Source organism: Rhinolophus sinicus, chromosome 3, assembly GCF_057876585.1.
Source record: "Rhinolophus sinicus isolate RSI-liver-muscle chromosome 3, RSI-T2T, whole genome shotgun sequence".
NCBI lineage: Eukaryota > Metazoa > Chordata > Mammalia > Chiroptera > Rhinolophidae > Rhinolophus > Rhinolophus sinicus.
In genome coordinates, this window is record NC_142503.1 from 140571169 (window position 1) to 140591282 (window position 20114).

Genomic DNA, 20114 nt, shown 5'->3' on the forward strand with positions numbered 1-20114 from the left:
AAAAAACAGAGGGTCAGGGAAAGTGGTTTCACAGGAACAGCAAATCAAAACTTCCAAATGTGGGAATATCTAAGAAAACCAAGGTACCATCAAAAGTTATCTCCTATCACAAAGGGAGATGCTTCTGCAGGTCCTTTCTAAAAGGCAGGAATCAGTAGTGTGGCTTAGAAGAGTGGCAAAAATCAGCCCTCCTCAGCAGCTGTGTAGTTTATCTCTTTGTGGGGTGTACTGGTGTAGAGAACTGTGTGTGAAAGTCAGAGATAGGAAAGAGACCTAAAGACTACGGAGTGAACTGATGCAAATACCCCCAGTTACTGACAGCCAAACTAATAGCCCTGCTCAGTTGCTGTGAAATTAACCAGACAGGTTTCATTTAAGAACTTCTCAAAAAAGGCTCTAAGCCTGCCCTTGAGTCCAGAAGATTCGAAATTCCCATATAAAGACTTCTTAGAAAGACTTGCTTAACATTGCTGAACTGGTTCTGCAAGTTTGCTTGTAGTTTTGACTATTACTTGAGAAGGATGTCAAAGAGGCCTGGATTTATGTCATTTCAATCAAATGCTAAAAATATGGATAGGAAAATGACCCCAAGTAGCAGGCCTCATTAGTTTGAATTAGACATGACTTCTTAGTCTTTACTGTTTACATACCTCTGCTGCTCTAAGAAGAGTGATTACAGCAGGCAGATGATGGAACTGATTAAAGGAAAAAATATATGGAAGTAAAGGGCTGAGGCAGGGATAGAGCAGCTGCACTGCCCCTCCGCAGCAGGCTGCAGCAGGGGCAGTCGGGCAAGGATAAGAAGATACCTGGCAGGACCTAAGTGTAAAACGCAAAACTATAAAACTCCTAGGAGATAACATAGGAGAAAACTTAAGATGACCTTGGATATGGTCTGGACTTTTTAGATACAACACCAAAGACACAATCCATGAAATAAATAATTGATAAGCAGGACTTCATTAAAATTAAAAACTTCTGTTCTACAAAAGACAATGTCAAGTGTATCAGAAGACAAGCCACAGACTGGGAGAAAATATTTGAAAAAGACACATCTGATAAAGGACTGTTATCCAAATGTACAAAGAACTCTTTAAACAATAGGAAAACAAACAACTGTATTAAAAAAAAAAATAGGCCAATAACAGACTCCTCACCAAAGAAGATATACAGATGGCAAATGAGCATATGAAAAAGGGCTCAATATCATAACTCCTCAGGGAAATGCAAGTTAAGACAACAATGACATATCACAACATACCTATCAGAATCGCCAAACTCTAGAATACTGACAACACCAAAGTCTGGAAAGGATATGGAGCCACAGGAACTCTTAGTCATTGCTGGTGGGAATGCAAAATGGTACAGGCTCTTTGGAAGATAGGCTGGTGGTTTCTTACAAAGCTTACTCTTAAACCACGTGATCCAGAAACCATGCTCCTTGGTATTTACCTACAGGAGTTGAAAACATGTCCACACAAAAACCTGCACAGGGATGCTCAGAGCAGCTTTATTCATAATTGCCCAAACCTGGAAGCAACCAAGATGTCCTTCAGTAGGAGAATGGATAAATAGACTGCAGAAAGTGTAATTATTATTCAGCATTAAAAAGAAATGAGCTATCAACCCATGAAAGACAGTTAAGAAAACTTAGATGCATATTACTAAGTGAAAGAAGCCAATCTGAAAAGTAAATTCTATATGATTCCAATTATACCACATTCTGGAAAAGGCAAAACTATGGAGACAGTAAAAACATCAGTGGTTGCCAGAGGTTTGGGGTTGGGAGGAATGAGTAGGCAGAACTGAAAATTTTTAGGGCAGTGAAAATTCTCTGTATGATATTATAATGATGGCTATATATCATTATACATTTGTCCAAAAGTAAACTATGGACTTTGGGTGACTATGATGTGTCGATGTAAGTTAATTTGGTAACAAATGCACCATTCTGGTGAGTGATACTGATAATGAGGAAGGATGTGCATGTGTGTGGGTAGGGGGTAGATGGGAAATCCATGTACTTGCTTCTCAGTTTTGTTGTGAACTAAAACTGCTCTAAAAAAGAAAATTTCTTAAAAATGGGGATGGGGGCTGTTAGACGGCAGAGTAGAAAGCATTAGTAATCTGTTTCCCCATCTAGATAACTATTGCATTGGCAGACTGTCTAATGCAACTATTTTGGAACTCTGGAGTCTATTGAAGGTTTGCAATTTCCAGAGTAAGACTTGAAGGTAAATTATTATAATTTTGGTCAATTTCAGTCCTGTGCACAGTAGCAGCTACCCATCCCTCAACCCTAGCCATGTTGTCTGCAGCTATGCAGGTGTTCCTAAAGCAGCTTGCACGCAGCTTACAGGAATTAGAGGAGGTGGAGAAGACTCTGTCTTCCAAATCTCAGAGATTTGTGCTCTAATCTGACTGCTGCTTTTAACCAAACAGGTGCAGCCACTGTTGTTCCACCTCCCCCATTGTTGCAAGCACCATCCCTCCAGTTTAAGTGACTTCCAGGTGACTTAAAGGACCAGCACCCTTTTTCTTCCCCCTTCACTTTTTGCTTTTTCCTCTTTCAGGAGTCAGACATGAAAAATTAAGACATCATAAAACAGCTGCATATACGAGGAAAATTAGAAAGTGATTGTACATATCCAGGGAAAGGCCTGAAAAGACTCAGGCTGATCCTCGGCACAGAGACAACTTATGACATTAAAAAAATAATAAACAAAAATAGTAACAAAAAAATAGCAAACCCTGGGAGAGGGGGAGAATCTGATTTCCAGAATAAGCACATTATTAGATTCATATATCCAGCATTCAACAGAAAATCTCAAGGCATGCAAAGAAACAGGAAGGTATGACGCCTTCAAAGAAAAAAAAAAAAAAATCAACAAACTGTCCCTGAAAAGGACCTCATGACAGATACACTAAACAAAGACTTTAAAGATGCTCAAAGAACTAAAAAAGATGTGAAGAATGTCAGAAAAACAATGTGTAAACAAAATGTAAACTATAAAGAGAAAACCTAAAAAGAAACAAAAAAGAAATTCTGGAGCTGAAAAAGTACAATAACTGAAATGAAAAATTCACCAGAGGGACTCAAAGGCAGCTTATAGCAGGTAGAAAAAAAGAATCTGCAAACTTGAAGATAGGACAATGGAAATTATCAAGTCTGAGGAAGAAAAAGATTGGGGAAAAGCAAACTGAACCTAAGGGATGTGAGGGTTACCAGCAAGAGGACCAACTACATATCATGGGAGTCCTGGAAGAAGAGAGAATGGAGAAAACATTTGAAGAAACAATGGCTGAAAACTACCTGAATTTGATGAAAGATATGAATATAAACATCCAAGAAGCTCAACTCCAATTAAGATGAACTCAAAGAAGTGACAAGGCCCCACTGAACTCAGAAGGAGCAAAGGCAAGCAACTGCCATGGTGAGTGCTAATATTGTGTACCACAGGCTTAGGTTTTGATGGAAAACAAACAAGAAAACGGCTCTATATGGTCAGGTGATGAAAAGAAAATTAACTTTTTTTAACTGAAAATTTTATTAAGATCACTTTGTCTTTACATGCAGTTCCAAGAATTACACAAAAGAGATTCTCTGTATATTTTACCCAGTTTCCCCCAATAACAACATTTTGTCAAACACTATGGTATAACCTCACAACCAAGATATTTACATTGATAACACTCACCAAACTTATTTAGATTTTCCCAGTTTTACTTGTCCTCCTGGCGTGTGTGTGTGTGTGTGTGTGTGTGTGTGTGTGTGTGTTGTATTCAATGTCAGCACTGTGTAGGCTCCTGTATCCACCACCACAGTCAAGATACAGAACTTTCCATCACCACAAGGATCCCTCCTGTTGCCTTTTTATAACCTTATCTACCACACATCCTCAGTCTAATCCAAGGCAACCACAACTTTTACCACCATTTTTAAAATTCTGTCATTTCAAGAATGTTATTTAAATGGAATCCTTTTTTTTTCACTTACTACGATTACCTGGAGATTCATCCAGGATGTTGTAAATATCTAGTTCATTCCCTTGTATTGCTGAACAGGGTCGCATAGTATGTATGCACCACAGTTTGCTTAACCATTCACCTGCTGAAGGACACCTGGGTGGTTCCAGTCCCTGGCTACTACAAATAAAACTGCTATTAACGTTTTGGGTTCTTTTTTTTTTTTAAGGATGAACTCAAAAAGACCTAAGCTAAGACATTATAATCAAACTTTCAAATACAAAGAGAGGATCTTAAAGGCATTGAGAGAGAAGTGGCTAATCACGTACAAGTTATCCACAATAAGATTATTGGCAGATTTCTCACCAGGAACTTTGGAGACAATGGGTCAACAATATATTTAAAGTGCCAAATTAACAAAACAAAACAAACAAACAAAAACTGTCAACCAAGAACCCTATATCTGGCAAAATTACCCTTGAAAACTCAGGGAGAAAAGACATTTCCATGTAGACAAAAGCTGAGTGAGTTCTTGACCACTAGACCTACCCTAAGAAATACTCAATGGAGTCCTGCACAGTAAAATGTAAGGACACAAGATAGTACTTTGAAGGTAAATACACGGGCAATTATTAAAGCTAGTATTATTATAGCAATGGTTTTTTGTTTTGTTTTTTATATGATTTAAGAGACTAATACATTTAAAGAAAAAAGAACTAATAGTAGTATAAAAGCTAATATTACTGCAACTTGGTTTATAACACCAAATTTTGTTTTCTTCATAATTTAAGAGACTAATGCACTGAAAAGAGTTAGTTTAAGTTTGGGGGTACACAATGTATAAATACGTAATTTTGTGACAAAAACAAAAAGGGGTGGGGATAGAGCTGCAAAGGAGTTTTATATGTTATTGAAGTTAAGCTGGTATAAATGAAAATTACAGTGTAACTTCTGGATGTTAAGTGTAATTCGCCATGGTAATCACAAAGAAAATAGCTATAGAATAGACACAAAATGAAATGAGAAAGGAATTTAAACATTTCACTACAAAAAAATCAACTAAACATAAAAGAAGACAGTAATGCAAGAAATTAAGGACATAAAAGCTATAAGGCATATAGAAAATAGCACAATGAAAAAAGTCCCTCCTGTCAGTAATTACTTTAAATATAAATTAAATGCTCCAATTAAAAGACAAGGATTGGCAGCATGAATAAAATGATCCAACTATATGCTATCTACAAGAGACTCACTGAGATTCAAAGACATAGGGTCAAAGTGAAAAGATGGGAAAAGGTGTTCCATGAAAATAGTAACCAAAAGAGAATAGAGGTGGTTATACTAATATTAGACAAAATAGACTTTAAATCAAAATAAGTTACAAGAGGCAAAGAAAGTCATTATATAGTAATAGAAGATTCAATACAACAAGAAAATATAACAATTATAAACATTTACACACCTAATGACACACCATCAAAATATATGAAGCAAAAACTGATGAAACTGAAGGGAGAAATGGACAGTTTTATAATAATAGTCTCCAACTATTATTATACCACACTCACAATAATTGACAGAATAACCAGACAGAAGGAACCAATAAAAAACACATTCTTCTCAAGTGCACATGGAGTATTTTCCACAATAGACTATATATTAGGCTACAAATTAAGTCTAAATAGATTTTAAAAGATAAGATACCATACAAAGTATCTTCTCTGACCACAACAGGATTAAGTTAGAAGTCAATAACAAAAGGAAACTAGAAAACTCATAAAACTGTGAAAATTAAACAACACATTTTTAAAAAGAGAGAAGACTCAAATTACTTAAATCATAAATAAAAGTAGGGACATTACTACCTATTCTACAGAAATAAAAAGGATAAGAGAGTACTATGAAAAACTGTATGCTGAAAAACTGGATAACCTAGATGAAATCGACAAATTCCTAGAAACACAAAACCTACCAAGACTAAATTACAAAGAAACAGACAATCTGAAGAGACCTATAACTAGTAAGGAAAGTGAATCAGCAGTGAAAAATCTCCCAGCAAAGAAAAGCTTGGCCCTTATGGCTTCACTGGAGAATTCTATACCAAACATTTAAAATATTAATACCAACCCTTCTCAAACCTCAACAAAAAATGGAGGACAGAACACTGCCTAACTCATTCTGTGAAACCAACATAATGTTGACACTAAAGACAAAGACTCTACCAGAAAACTACATACTAATGTCCTTTATAAATATTGACGCAAAAATCCTCAATAAAATACTAGCAAACTGAATTCAAGAATGTTAAAAAGATTATACACTCTTACCAAATGGGATTTATTCCTGGAATGCAAGGATAGTTCAACATACAAAAATCAATATATATCACATCAACAGAATGAAAGAAAAAAAACCACACGATCATCTCAATTAATGCAGAAAAGTATCTGACAAAATTCAACACCATTTCATGATAAAAACAGTCAATATATGAGGAATGGAAGGAAACTACCTCCATAAAATAAAATCTATATATGAAAAATCCATATCAAATATATGGTGATGGAAGGAGAACTGACTCTGGGTGGTGAACATACAATGGCATTTATAGATGATGTAATACAGAATTGTACACCTGAAATCTATGTAATTTTACTAACAATTGTCACCCCAATAAATTAAAAAAAAAAAAAAAAATCCACAGTAAACAGCCGACTCAATGGTGAAAGACTGAAAGCAGTTCTCTAAGATCAGGAACAAGGCAAGGATGCCCACTTTCACCACTTCTATTAGTGCTGGAAGTTCTAGCCAGAGCTTTTAGGCAAGAAAAAGAAATAAAAGGCATCCAAATTGGAAAGAAAAAAGTAAAATTATCTCTGTTTGCAGAAGATACGATTTTATATGTAGAAAACCCTAAAGATTCCACAAAAGCATTTAGAATTAATGAATTCAGCAAAGTAGCAGGACACAAAGTCAACACACAAAAATCAGTTTCATTTCTATATAAAAACAATGAAAATCTAAAAAGTAAATTACAAAAACAATTGCATTTCCAACAACATCAAAAAGAAAAAAGTATTTAGGAATTAACAAAGGAGGTAAAAGACTTATACAATGAAAACTAAAAGTGCTGCTGAAAGAAATTAAAAGATATAAACGGAAACACAACCCATGTTCATAGACTGGAAATCTTAATGTCTACATGTCAATATTATCCAAAGCGATCTACAGATTCAATGAAATCCCTATTAAAATCCCAATGATTTTTTTTTTTTTTTACAGAAATAGAAAAACCCATCCTAAAATCATATGGAATCTCAAGGTATCTTGAATAGTCAAACAACCTTGAGAAAGAACAAAACTAGAGGACTCTTTCCTCATTTTATAACTTACACAAAGGTACAGTAATCAAAATAATGTGGTATTAGGATAAAGACAGACATATAGACCAATGGATAGAACAGAAAGCCCAGAAATAAATCGTTGTGTATGTGGCTAAATACTTTTTGACAAGGGTGCCAAGTCCAATGAGGAAAGTTTTATTAACAAAAGGTGCTGGCACGGGGTTGGCCGGTTAGCTCAGCTGGTTAAAGCGGCGGGTGTTGGTAACACAAACTTTGCCGGTTTGATCCCCGCATGGGCCACTGTGAACTGTGCCTTCCTTAAAAAAAGAAAAAAAAAAAAGGCGCTGGCAAAACTGGATAAGTACATGCAAAAGAATAAAGTTGGACCCTTACCTAACAAGATATACAAAAATTAACTCCAAATAGGGCCAAATTTAGGGCCAATGACCTAAATATAATATATAAAACTCCTAGGAAAAAACAGGACAAAAGCTTCACAACACTGGATTTGGCAACGATTTCTTGGATATGACACCAAAGGCACAGATAATGAAAAAATATACAAATTGGACTTCATGAAAATTTTAAAATTTTGTGCATAAAAAGACATTATCAACAGGTTAAAAAGGCAACTCACAGAATGGGAGAAAATAACTGCAAATCGGGATTAATATCCAGAATATATAGAGAATTTCTAAAACTCAAAAACTAAAAACCAAATAACTTGATTCAAAAATGGGCAAAGGACTTGAACAGACATTTCTCCAAAGCAGATTTATAAGTGGCCAATAAGCACATGAAGATATGCTCAATATCATTAATCATTAGGGACGTGCATATCAAAACTACAATGAGACACCGCCTCATACCCATTAGTATGATTACTGTGAAAAAACACACACAGAAAACAAGTATTGGCGAGGATGTGGAGAAATTAGAACTCTTGTGCACTACTGACGGGAATGTAAAATGGTACAGTCACTGTGGAAAACAGTATGGTAGTACCTCAAAATATTAAAAATATAATTACCATATCATCCAGCAATTCCACTCCTGAGTAGATACCCAAAAAAATTGTATACCATGTTCATAGCAGCATTGGAAAGATATCTGTATACCATGTTCATAGCAGCATTATTCACAATAGCTAAAATGTGGAAGCAACCCAAATGTCCACCTATGAATGAATAGATTAACAAAATGTGGTATGTGTGTGTATATGTACACACACACACTGGAATATTATTTAGCATTAAAAAGGAAGAAAATCCTGGCATATTGCTACAACATGGATGAATTTTGAGGATATTATACTAAATAAAGACAAATCCTGTATGATTCCACTTATATGAGTACTTCGAGTAGTCAAAATCACAAACACCGAAAGCAGAATGGTAATTGCCGGTGGCTGGTGCCTAAGGGTAGGGGAGAATAGGGAGTATTGTTTAGTGGCTATAGAGTTTCAGTTTTACAAGATGAAAAGAGTTATGGAGATGGATGGTGGTGATGACTGTACAACAATGTGAATGTATTTTAATACCACTGAACTATACACTTAAAAATGGCTAAGATGGTAAATGTTATGTGTATTTGACCACAAAAAGGAAAAAAAGGAAGAAGAAGACACCTGCTAGGTATGAGGGTCCCAGTAATAGACAGTGATAGACCAAGAAAATTAATGTCCCTATCTTCTGTTATGTAGGAACATTGGGAATATCTGATTCTGCATTTTCAAATAATACCACAGCTTTGAAATCTTCACTACAGTTAAGACCAATGTGATTGAGAACAAAAGCCTATACTGAGGTTCCACTGTGATATACTTGTTGGGTAGTATATAGTTGTTTTTTTTAGTTTCTTTTTTCAGTTACAGTTGACATTCAATATTATTTTACATGAGTTTCAGGTGTACAGTGTAGTGGTCAGACGAATCAGTGTATAGTTTTGTCTCATTTATCATAGAGCTCTTTTGGGGTAGAGAAGGCATTAGTGCCAAAACCCCAAGCAGGACTAAGGCTAATTCTTTTCCTGTCTCATAACTTATTTTTCCATAGGATCAATTAGTTTTACATGATAAATAGGCCTAAAGCAAGCCAAGCATAGATAGGTACAGCCTGAAATTGACCACAAGGCTCAGCATCATTTGGACGGGACCACGAGGAGTGTTGATGAAAAAAGCCATTATTTTCTGTCACCGTGAATAAAGTAGTATTAGACACCCTTCACACTCAACACTGATGGAGCTATCTTGGATTGGCAGAATGTGGCCGATGTACCACCACACTCCGCTCTAGCATCCAGAGCAGATAGCATTCATCCCTTTCCCACTGAGCTTGGCTGCAGCATCAAAATACTGATCAGAGTTAGCACCTTAGATGAAACCGCTCTGTCATCCCTAGCAACTAAGGTGCTGTAGGCAAGGCTACTGCAACTCCTGCCGTGCCTCTGGGACACCACTAATGATTTCGTTTGAATTATGCCACATAACAGCTATTCACCTGCTGCCACATCCTGACTACTAGCAGACAACAGGCCACTATAACAAATTTCAGATCAGCGAGAAAGCATGATAATTCCAACTTACAGTTTCGAGGCTCTTCTGGAACTCCAGTAGTTTACCTTCAGCTTCCTTATAATTCTTGAAGAACATACACAGTTCATACATCTCCATCATCAATAGTAATGGGGAATCCTTTGAAGAAGAATTTGAATGAAATTACAAAATCCTGAACTTAATACTATTTTCTCATAAATAATGCTGATATAAGAGAAGGTTAAAGTAAAAAATAAATACTATTAATGACAGCTCCATAGAATTAAATTGTGTATGTTAAAAAGAAAGGAATTAATAAAATAAAATTAAAAAAAAGAAAAAAGAAAGGAAGTTACACCTACTCAACAGTCATTTTCTGTCTATTCTATACTCGGTCCACTACACATGAACAGGGGATGTTCTACAAGATGGTGCTACACACTCTCCTGGATAATGGACTCCACTGACCTGCCCATTTACTGCTGTCTGTGGCCTCAATCCACACAGTTCCATCACTTCAGTGGGAGCTTTTCAGTCAGAGGACAGGAGTTTGGGAATTAGGAAGTATGGATCTGAACTGTAGCACACCACTTACTAAAGTACTTTGAGCCCGTGGGCATGTTACTTAGGTTTTGTAAGCCTTGGTTTATTCCTCTGTAAAATGAGGACAAGACCACTTCATACTATCCTCATATTGCATTAGCTTAGTATAGGATTACTATGAGACTTGACTAAAATAATGTATAGAAAGTACTCTAATAAATAAATGATAGTTCCTTATCATTATTTGCTGTTGGCTAAAAAAATAAAAAAATAAAAAATCCAGGAATAGGAATAATTGAAAAAGTCACTGTGGGATATTCTGAAGTAACACTTTTAAACTCAGGAAAGAAATGAAGTGATTATTGCTACCTTAAAGAAAAGCTGGAAACCTCTGATGAGAGTTTTGCTCTTCTGCCGTGTTAATAATGTTCTCCAAATGACTGAGAGGTCCTCAAGGTCCCAGGTGTGGCTCTCCATTGAGCCCTGAATGTGTCCCATTGCTTCAGCTGCAACACTGTCCTCCACAGAAGTGATGATCCAAACACAGAGACAAGGAATAGCACTGGCATCCTGCCATTGGATAAGAACTTTTCAAAATGCCATAACAACCGGGCCTACATTACCTGACAGAGAAAACTTCCAGTAGTGCTACAGCTAGGGATGGTTCCTGTTTGGAACAAGTCACCTCAATAAATTGGTTAAAATGGCTTGAAAAGCCTTCAAGCATGAAACAAACTCTAATGAACCAAGGGGCATTTATAAACCATCCTGTAGAGTGTGGCAGGTCAAAAGGCCAAGAGACTAAGAGGATATACGTGGAAGTCAGGGAAACAGTAAGTATACGAAAACATGACTGCCCTCCACAGAACTGTTGGCCAAGGTACTGTCTACAGCAGGGATGTCCAAACTTTTTTCAACGTTTTTCACCAAGGGCCATATGTGGTAAAATACAGAAACAGCCGGGCACCTCACTCGAGGTGACGTACGTATTGCCTCACCTGGTTTATTTAAGTAAACTAAATATATTTTTGGAATTTGCTGCGGGCCAATAAAAAATGGATTGCGGGCCGCAGTTGGCCCGTGGACCGCAGTTTAGACAGCCCTGGTCTAGAGCATCCCTCTTCCTGCTCAAGAGGAAGTGGTGGGCAGTTTACCTAAGCATCCTTCTATATGACTGGAAACCAACAACCAAGGCTCTGACCTATTAAGTTACTAAATGTCATGGTAAAAGGAAGTGCACTAGATGGCCTGAATCCTAAGCTGGAGAAGCATAAAAAGTTTCAGTGACCTTGGAAACACATGCTAGAGCCTCACTGTCATCATCCCCCATGTCCTCTCTGATTATCAGCCTTCCCCATCCCTTCCCACTTTTTCTATTGGTCTCAGGGTCCTTAATTTAGGCTTCTCATGATCCTCACCTGGAGACATGAGGCCAGGACACTAAGAATAGGAGCCTGTTGTTTCAGTGCTTCAGCCAGGAGCCAGCACCAGGAGTTTGGCTCCTCTGAGGACTGGAGCAGAATTTCAAACAAATCAGTCATCTCTTCTTTGCTTCTCTGGAGTTCCTGCAGGGACCTGTTGCAGAATTGATCACTGTCCATTCTGGAATTGGACACTGAGGGCAAGTTCTCAAAAGCCAGACTTAAGTGGTCTTGAAGGACAGGGCTGAAATATTGGAGAAGAGATTTTACCTAGAAAACAAATTAGGTGATTAAAACAGACAACCATTTCAGCTGGAGCTGAAAATGATAGAGAAAGGAATAGGCAAAATTGTTTTCTCTCAACCTGAATTGTGTCAGAAGTGACCACACGACAATTAAGTACACGAACCTGTTGCAGCAATGTTGCTAACCTTTCTTTGATATCAAAAGGATTATTCATTATGAATTTGTACCAACTGGACAAACACTTAACCAAGTTTACTATTTGGAAGTGCTGAAAAGGCTGCGTGAAAAAGTTAGACAACCTGAACTTTTTGCCAACAATTCATGGCTCTTGCATCACAACAGTGCACCAGCTCACAAGGCACTGTCTGTGAGGGAGTTTTTAGCCAGTAAACAAGTAACTGTATTGGAACACCCTCCCTACTCAGCTGATCTGGCCTCTAATGACTTCTTTCTTTACCTGAAGATAAAGGAAATATTGAAAGGAAGACATTTTGATGACATTCAGAACATCAAGGGTAATATGATGATAGCTCTGATGGCTATTCCAGAAAAATAATTCCAAAATTGCTTTGAAGGGTGGACTAAGTGCTGGCATTAGTGCATAGCTTCCCAAGGGGAGTACTTCAGAGGTGACTATCGTGATATTCAGCAATGAGGTATGTAGCACTTTTTCTAGGATGAGTTCACAAACTTAATTGTCTGACCGTGTATAATTTTACAAAATTGTTTGTTGCTTTTCAGTGAATTTCCATATGCAATCTGGAGTTACAAAACTCTTCCTTCATCTCTTTAGTACTAATGACTAGTCGTCCTTTGTCTGAAGTCAACCCACTGAAATTTTAGTGAAAATAATAGTATCATATCAAACAAAAGTCTATGTGGTCACAACAGAAAGAATACTTTTTCTTCTAAGAAGTGTTCCAATACCCTCTTCTTGAATAACTGGCAACAATCAGTGGCTTACCTCCTCTGGGTGGTAATTATGGAGCTGGCTGTGAATAATGAATTGTAGCCAATCATTTGCTTTGGCACATTCTTTAAGGTAAGATGTGCTCAGTTTCATATTGTGGAGCCCGCAGAACTGTACCACTAATGCCCACTGGCTGCTAGATTCGGTGGATAACCTATGATCGGGGATGTGAGTGGCAGAGGAAAATAATTTGTTAAAATATTGCTTTAGTTTTAAACTGAATAATTAGTAAAAATTAAATAAACTACAGGATAGTCTCTAAAAACCCTTTCAAATACCAAATATTTATTAAACTGCTTTGAAAAAAACAAAAAAGGACTCTTACCCATAACGCACAATAGCTGTCTTATTAGCGTGCTGGCACAATTCATTCCTTTATCAACCACATATCTATTAAATTAGCTATGTACAATCTTTGGGAGAATTGAGAAAACAGTCACTCAAGACTATGTCCTATGTGCTTAATTATCTCTCATGATTCACTTTAAAGAATCAGAGTCCTGACAGGTGCCTGGGTTTCCTCAGTAAGGGGAGGGTACCTGTTCCTGCGGAAAGGAGAAGTTATTAAAAACAGCCTCAGTGACAGGAGTTACAGAAGAATGGTGTGTTCCCAAGGTCTAAGGTAGCTGGGTTAGCCCCAGGGGGATAGCACAGAGGAAAGATGGCATGAATTTATAAGGAGAGGGATCTTGTGGACAGATGGTCACCTCAACTTCCATTATCAACTGACATATTAGTAAGAAAAAATTAAGGACATCAGAATCAAATTTTCTGAGATCCATCCCACATCTTCTGAAACGATTTCAACATGTAACACTTAAAAGATTTCCCAGACCAGTAGGGCAGTGGAGGACACAAAGCTCCTCTCCAGCTCTTGGAAACTCCATCTCTAAAGAGGAAATCATTATTTTTACCCTCCTTTTACTGATAGTAAGATGCAATTAAAACCCATTATCCATTTACTGAGTTTCTGCTATATGTTGCATGAGTAAAAAGATAAGGTTTACGGAGACCGGTGAAAACATCTAAGGTGTTGGAAGAAAAGACTAGGCAGGGTGGGAGATGAGGGTAAGGGGGATCGAATATATGGTGATGGAAGGAGAACTGACTCTGGGTGGTGAACACACAATGGGATTTATAGATGATGTAATACAGAATTGTACACCTGAAATCTATATAATTTTACTAACAATTGTCACCCCAATAAATTTAATAAAATTAAAAAAAAAAAAAAAGAAAAGAAAAGACTAGGCAAACACACATGGAATAAAAGCTTGCTGGAAAAGAGATTAGGATTACAACTCACAAACCTCTGTATTTCCTGTTGCTGAATGCTGTTCCATATACCTTCTTCTAAAAGAACAAGCAATTCTTCTTTGGTTGCCTTTTCACCTGCAGCCAGTTTAGACAGTTTTTCAACTATAAGAAATATAAGCAACAAATTTGGTCAAGAGAAGAAGTCAGGAACTGGGCACTTCTGTTTGAAGAGTATGGCCCAGGATCATTTCAGTACACAACTAAAGGACCCAATAAAGTGAGTTAAAAAAAAAAACAAAACACTACAGGAAAAGGATGAAAATGGAATATAACTATTTCCCCCCCAACCACTCATAATTCAATGCCATAATCCTATTCATCCCTTGTCCTCTAAATAAACCAAGCCACAGAAAGAAAAGGTGCTGTACCTATAGACTCTCTGATAAAGCTGTACTGAGCATCTTCATTTCTACACTTGTAGCTCAGAATTATATTGGCCACTTTCATATCAACTCTGAGTTTGAGGCTGTCGAGGCCAAGCAATTCTAAGAAACAAACACAGGCAGCTCCTATTGAAGGTATGTAGAAGGAGGAGAGGCCCAAGACATAAGCTTCATTGCCTGCTTGCTGGACCCTGAAAAAGGAAAGAATCAAAATCACATCAGCACATGAAAACTTTCTCACCAGGAAAAGCAGATGGAATTGCATCAGTGATACATGGTGTATATAGCTTCTTCTTCCTTCCCTTTTTGAGCCCCTTGCACACATCCGTTTAGGTTCTTCATAGCTTTTTTTGCTGTCTTCTGGCTCCATAGCCCTCCCATTTCCTTAAATTTTACCTTCTTCTAAAATACCTACTCATAGTCCAAATTATTCTTGCTTCTAACTTCATCCAGGAACATGGAGTAGAATTTCCAAAAGATTGCCAGCTTGTGATCTTATCAATTACGAGTATGTACACAAACTACCAAAAAAAATTAATGCCACTTAAAGTCTGACATCATAAAGCACATACCTTATAAAGGACTCATATGTACTTTTATATGCACAGAAATTTTTCAAGGGAAGACACACAAAATATTAACCACATTTTTTTATTATGCAGAAGGAGGATAAGAGACTGAAGGACTCTTATCTTTAATTTTTCATCCTTCTGAGCTACCTGAATATTTTACCATAAAAATACATTACTTTGTTAATTTTATAAAACAAACCAGTAAAGTAAATCTCTGTTTAACTGCTGATTATACCTAATACTCCTCCCAATTCTGTGCTTTTTTTATAAAAATGAATCATAAAAGACAAAGACTTTAAATACAGAATTCACATCTCATTATAGACTTCTCCCTTTAGAGCACCTGCTAACATTTGGCAAGCTCCTGGATCATTTTATTAAAATACGATTTTAAAATATGTTTATCTTTTAAAATATATTTTAATCTTTTTTCCTATTAACAAAAGTAACACATGCTAAATGCCAAAAACTTGGGATACACAGAAAAGCACAAATGAAAAAAATCGCCATTCAAATATAATTAGTGTGATTTCTGTATACATGTTTCCAGTATGGCTTTTTTTTTAATGCATGTGTAAAATACAGATATGCCTTTCACTAAGAGTAAAAATTACGTTTTAAATACTCACAGCTGCTTGGGTGTCTTGCTCTTGGTTAATTCCTGGACTAGAAAAGTACCAAATGCAAACGATGGCCGTCCATGATATAGATAATAAGCAAAATTCAGACGTTCTACTATTGCATATTTATTAACCAGGTCAGGGCTAGAGAAATGTGGGAGATGACTCGATGCATCTGCAGGGGAAGTGAAACGATATTAACCCTCTGTACCTCACCACGATTAACTGCAAATTTGTACATGGAAAACTTAAGTCTGTAATGGTAAAAGAAAATTGGTTGCTATAATCATTTTGTACCACTGTGTATCACTTTGAAGCACCAAAATGTAATAATTTTATTTTGATGTGGAAAGGTAGCCCTCATTTTATGCAAAAATGTGTACCTGAGAAACTGCATAAAAACTTATAAGTTATGCTTTTCCCTCATTGAACTTACTTGTAATTTTAGATGCTTTAATTCTATATTTGATGATCCTTTAATTTCACAATGACAATAACCCTTTAGCGACCAAATCTCTGCCAATGATCAGCAAAAGGAGCTTTTTAATTCATTCACCCAGTCCATTATGCAATGAAATCCCTACTTAACATATTTATGAGTCCTGTATTCACCAACGCCAACTCACTATATGCCTTTCTCCAATATATACTTTGAGAACATCCTTTCCTCCATATTAATACCCTCCTTTTGTTATCACTACTAACTGTATTTTCTGATGCTGCATTCATAGAACACCTTGTTGGTATCACCTTTCCAAGACCAGCAGAGTCGCTCAGTTTCAAGTTCCTCTGTGTCCATGAAAACAGCAGAAAAAAAATTTTTTTTCTCTTCTTAGAGAAATTCAAAGTCATAAGATATTTGGATGTGAGAAGTTAGTATGAAACAACCACTCCTGTCAAGCCCTACTATTTAATTGCCTCTTAACCACTTACTACTGATTTTTAAAAAAAGAGATAAAATAACATTCTGAACTGGTAAGGAACCAATTCTAGAAAACAATGCATGTGTTCTTATTCTCAGAGTTCAAAGCTTATTTCTGAAATAAAGTTTTATCCTTCCACGGAATTCCAAAGACTTTATATTGTGACTTGGCCCCTACAATAAAAGACAAAGACCTTAATGTTGTCTGTCATCTTACAAAGCTGTTACTTAAAAGCACACCCCCTTTGAGATTAAAAAATTGTCACATGCCTCATCTGTGTTCTTTGAGATCAGAGTAACTTTGGTAACTTATAATTCCATATAAAACCATTCATTCATTCATTAAATATTTGCTGCGTACATGAAAAGTATATGGTACTTCCAGGTGCTAAGTGACTTAACCTGAATTTTTTATTCAGATAAGACCCTGATTTTTTTAGTGGTTGGGGGCTAGTGTGGAGATTGTGTGTAAAAGAAAATTCTACCCAAAGGGAAAATTTTCTCTGGCCTGCTGCAGAAACAAATTCACCTTGCAGTTGCTTTACATCCCCTTTCAGTGGTAAAACCATATGAAAAAATTAGTAAACATTCTAACTAAATACAATTCTCCAATTTTATACATCTGTAGTATGTTTCCATAATTGTTTCATTTACTTTGTGCTTTATTTGCTCAAATATGTTTTAAACTTCTAAAAACCAGGCAGGGAACATATCTTCAATTTCCTGTGTTTCCCTAGTGTACCTAGCAGAGTACTCACTCTCCAAGAGGGAGGTCAAGACCCTCACGTTGGAGGTGCTAGAACAGGAAAGGGATTCTGTCTCCTCTCTAGTAACTGAGATTAGAACATGTATTTTCATTTGAAAATGCAATAAGCACTACTTTTTAAGCACTCAACAAATATTTACTGAACATCTATTATATGCTTGGCACTGCCATGGGCTCCAGACACTAGGTAAATTCAATATATTGAAATTTGAACTTATAGAACTAGCACATTAGAAAATTCATTTTTATTTATATCAGTAAATATTTACAGGTTGTGTATTATGTGCAAAGTACTAATTTGAAGCCTACTTTAGAGTAATACATAGGTGGAGGCACCCAGGTAACATGATATTAAAGGCTAATTCTAAATGCAAAAGAAAAAAAAGAAAAAGCAGAGTTTAAGAATGACATATGTATGTGAACTATACTATTAGGTTGGTGCAAAAGTAACTGTGGTTTTTGCAATTATTTTTAACCTGTTAAACCGTAATTACTTTTGCACCAACCTAATTTTAAAAAAAAGGGGGGGGGAGAAAGAGAGAGAGAGAGAGACAGAGAGAGAGAGAGAGAGAGAGAGAGAGAGAGAGAGAGAGAGAGAGAGAGAGAATGGTATATAAATCAGAGAAATGCTTATGGTCTAGAGAGGACTGCAGTGTTTGTGCATCTGGTGCTGACCATGTGCCAGGAACTGAGAGCTTTTTAAATGTCTTGTCTCCTTTCATTCTCAATATAACATAAGAGGTGAGCACTGTTATTAAACTTATTTTATAGGCAATTGAAGAGCGGTTAAATCACTTAACCAAGGTCATACAGTTAATACATGGTAGAGCCAGCATTTGTCTAAGGCCCACATCTATGCTTTTAACCTTTATAATACGATACTGCTAACAAAAGGATTTTTGGAAAGGGAGACATTTAAGCACATTACATTTCTCAGCAAGTATACACTAGTGACCTAATACTTTTAACTCACAATATGTTTTCAATTCAGTTTCCTAGAAAATGTTTTCCACTGGAATGTGCCTTCATTTTTAAAATAGAAAGCAGTGGAAAAAAAACTGCATTGATTTTACATAAATTAACTCCTGTGGTCAACACTGCTGAAATGCTTTTAAGGCAAGAAATACGGATAATGACTTACCTCCTATAGCTAGTGTGTTGGCAGACTGCCAGCCAAACAACCTGCTAGCATCAAAGGGTAATAATGACTGAAAAAGAGGAAAAGTCAAATAAGTATTAAAGTTAATTGATTCTAACATAAGTAAACAAAATTATATGAAAGGAATTAACAGGTGGTCCGCTTCCTTTTTCCAAAGCAATTAAAAACCTTATCTTTCTGGATATAAATTCTTTGAACAAGGCTATAAAAACAAAAAAGAATGTATGAGACACTTTTCTATTTTAATAAAAATAGAACTGGCTATGCTCCTTTTAAAGACTGCCTTTTCACTTCAAATTATGTCTGCAAAGTGCACTCTTTTGGTAGAAGCAGAAATGCTATTGGAAACAAAAGACAAGAAGACTATGAGGCTAGAAAATGTTACCATGTAAACCTGACGAGGTGAGCTAAAGCAGGTCAGGAAAGGAAGAGAAAGACAATCAGATCAAAGGTTAAAGAAATGTGATGAGCATATTATTGACAACGAAGAAAAAAGCAGTCTCAAGGTTAAGTCAATCAGAAAAGTTTTGAGAGCAGGGAGCAGTGACTGAAATTTTTCTAGGCCAAAAGTTTAGCAATGACTATAAGCAGATAATGGGAGGAATACAGGAGAAAGAAAACAAAACTATTAAGTCAAGATTTGGACGGCTAAGGAGGGAGCAGCTTTGATTTTAAATCAAGGGAGAATCTGTGGTCTATTAAGGAAGCAATACTTTTCCTAAGATAACAGGACTAAAAAGCTGCATGAGTCAAGCTGAAAAACAGAACAAAGAAGGACCTGAACCACTTATGTTTTAGGCTGATTAAATCCACTTTAGGTAGTGAAACTATGTTTTTATATAATCCACTTATATATAATTTATAACAGTGCTAGTCTGCAATGAGATGTTTGTGATAAATATAAATCCAGTTTCCTGCTTCCTTTAAGAAATTCCTGCTATGGTTAAAAAAAAAAAAAAGAGCTTGCTAAACTAAACAGTGTACTTACCGTGTTTCTCCAAAAACAAGACCTACCTGGACAATCAGTTCTAATGCATTTTTTTGGAGCAAAAATTAATATAAAACCCATCCTTATTTTACTATAATATAAAACCGAGTAATAATATAATATAATATAATATAATATAATATAATATAATATAATATAATAAACATAATATTGGGTCTTATATTAATTTTTGCTCCAAAAAAATGCATTAAAGCTGATTGCCCAGCTAGCTTTTATTTTCAGGGAAACACGGTAGTGACACAGATTTATATTCTGGTGCAAGAATCTAATCTCATCTCAGCAACAAGCAATTCAAGGACTGGTACCCACCTGGGGACCACATTTTTGAGCAGCAATAGTCTAT

General features: G+C 36.2%; 1 protein-coding gene across 2 annotated transcripts in view; it reads right to left on the reverse strand.

The window, feature by feature from the left end:
- Nucleotides 1–20114, reverse strand: part of SPG11 (SPG11 vesicle trafficking associated, spatacsin) — a 76753-nt gene that overhangs the window by 17305 nt on the left and 39334 nt on the right. For both annotated transcript variants that reach the window (XR_012494767.2, XM_019725312.3), the window contains exons 20-27: nt 18745–18811; nt 15925–16090; nt 14709–14914; nt 14334–14442; nt 13018–13177; nt 11805–12077; nt 10756–10956; nt 9895–10002 (exon numbers count right to left, since the gene is read on the reverse strand). Coding sequence is in view for 1 of the 2 variants with exons in the window: in XM_019725312.3 (XP_019580871.3) it covers nt 9895–10002; nt 10756–10956; nt 11805–12077; nt 13018–13177; nt 14334–14442; nt 14709–14914; nt 15925–16090; nt 18745–18811 (1290 nt within the window). In the remaining variant the exon portion in view is untranslated. The remainder of the gene's footprint in view (nt 1–9894; nt 10003–10755; nt 10957–11804; nt 12078–13017; nt 13178–14333; nt 14443–14708; nt 14915–15924; nt 16091–18744; nt 18812–20114) is intronic.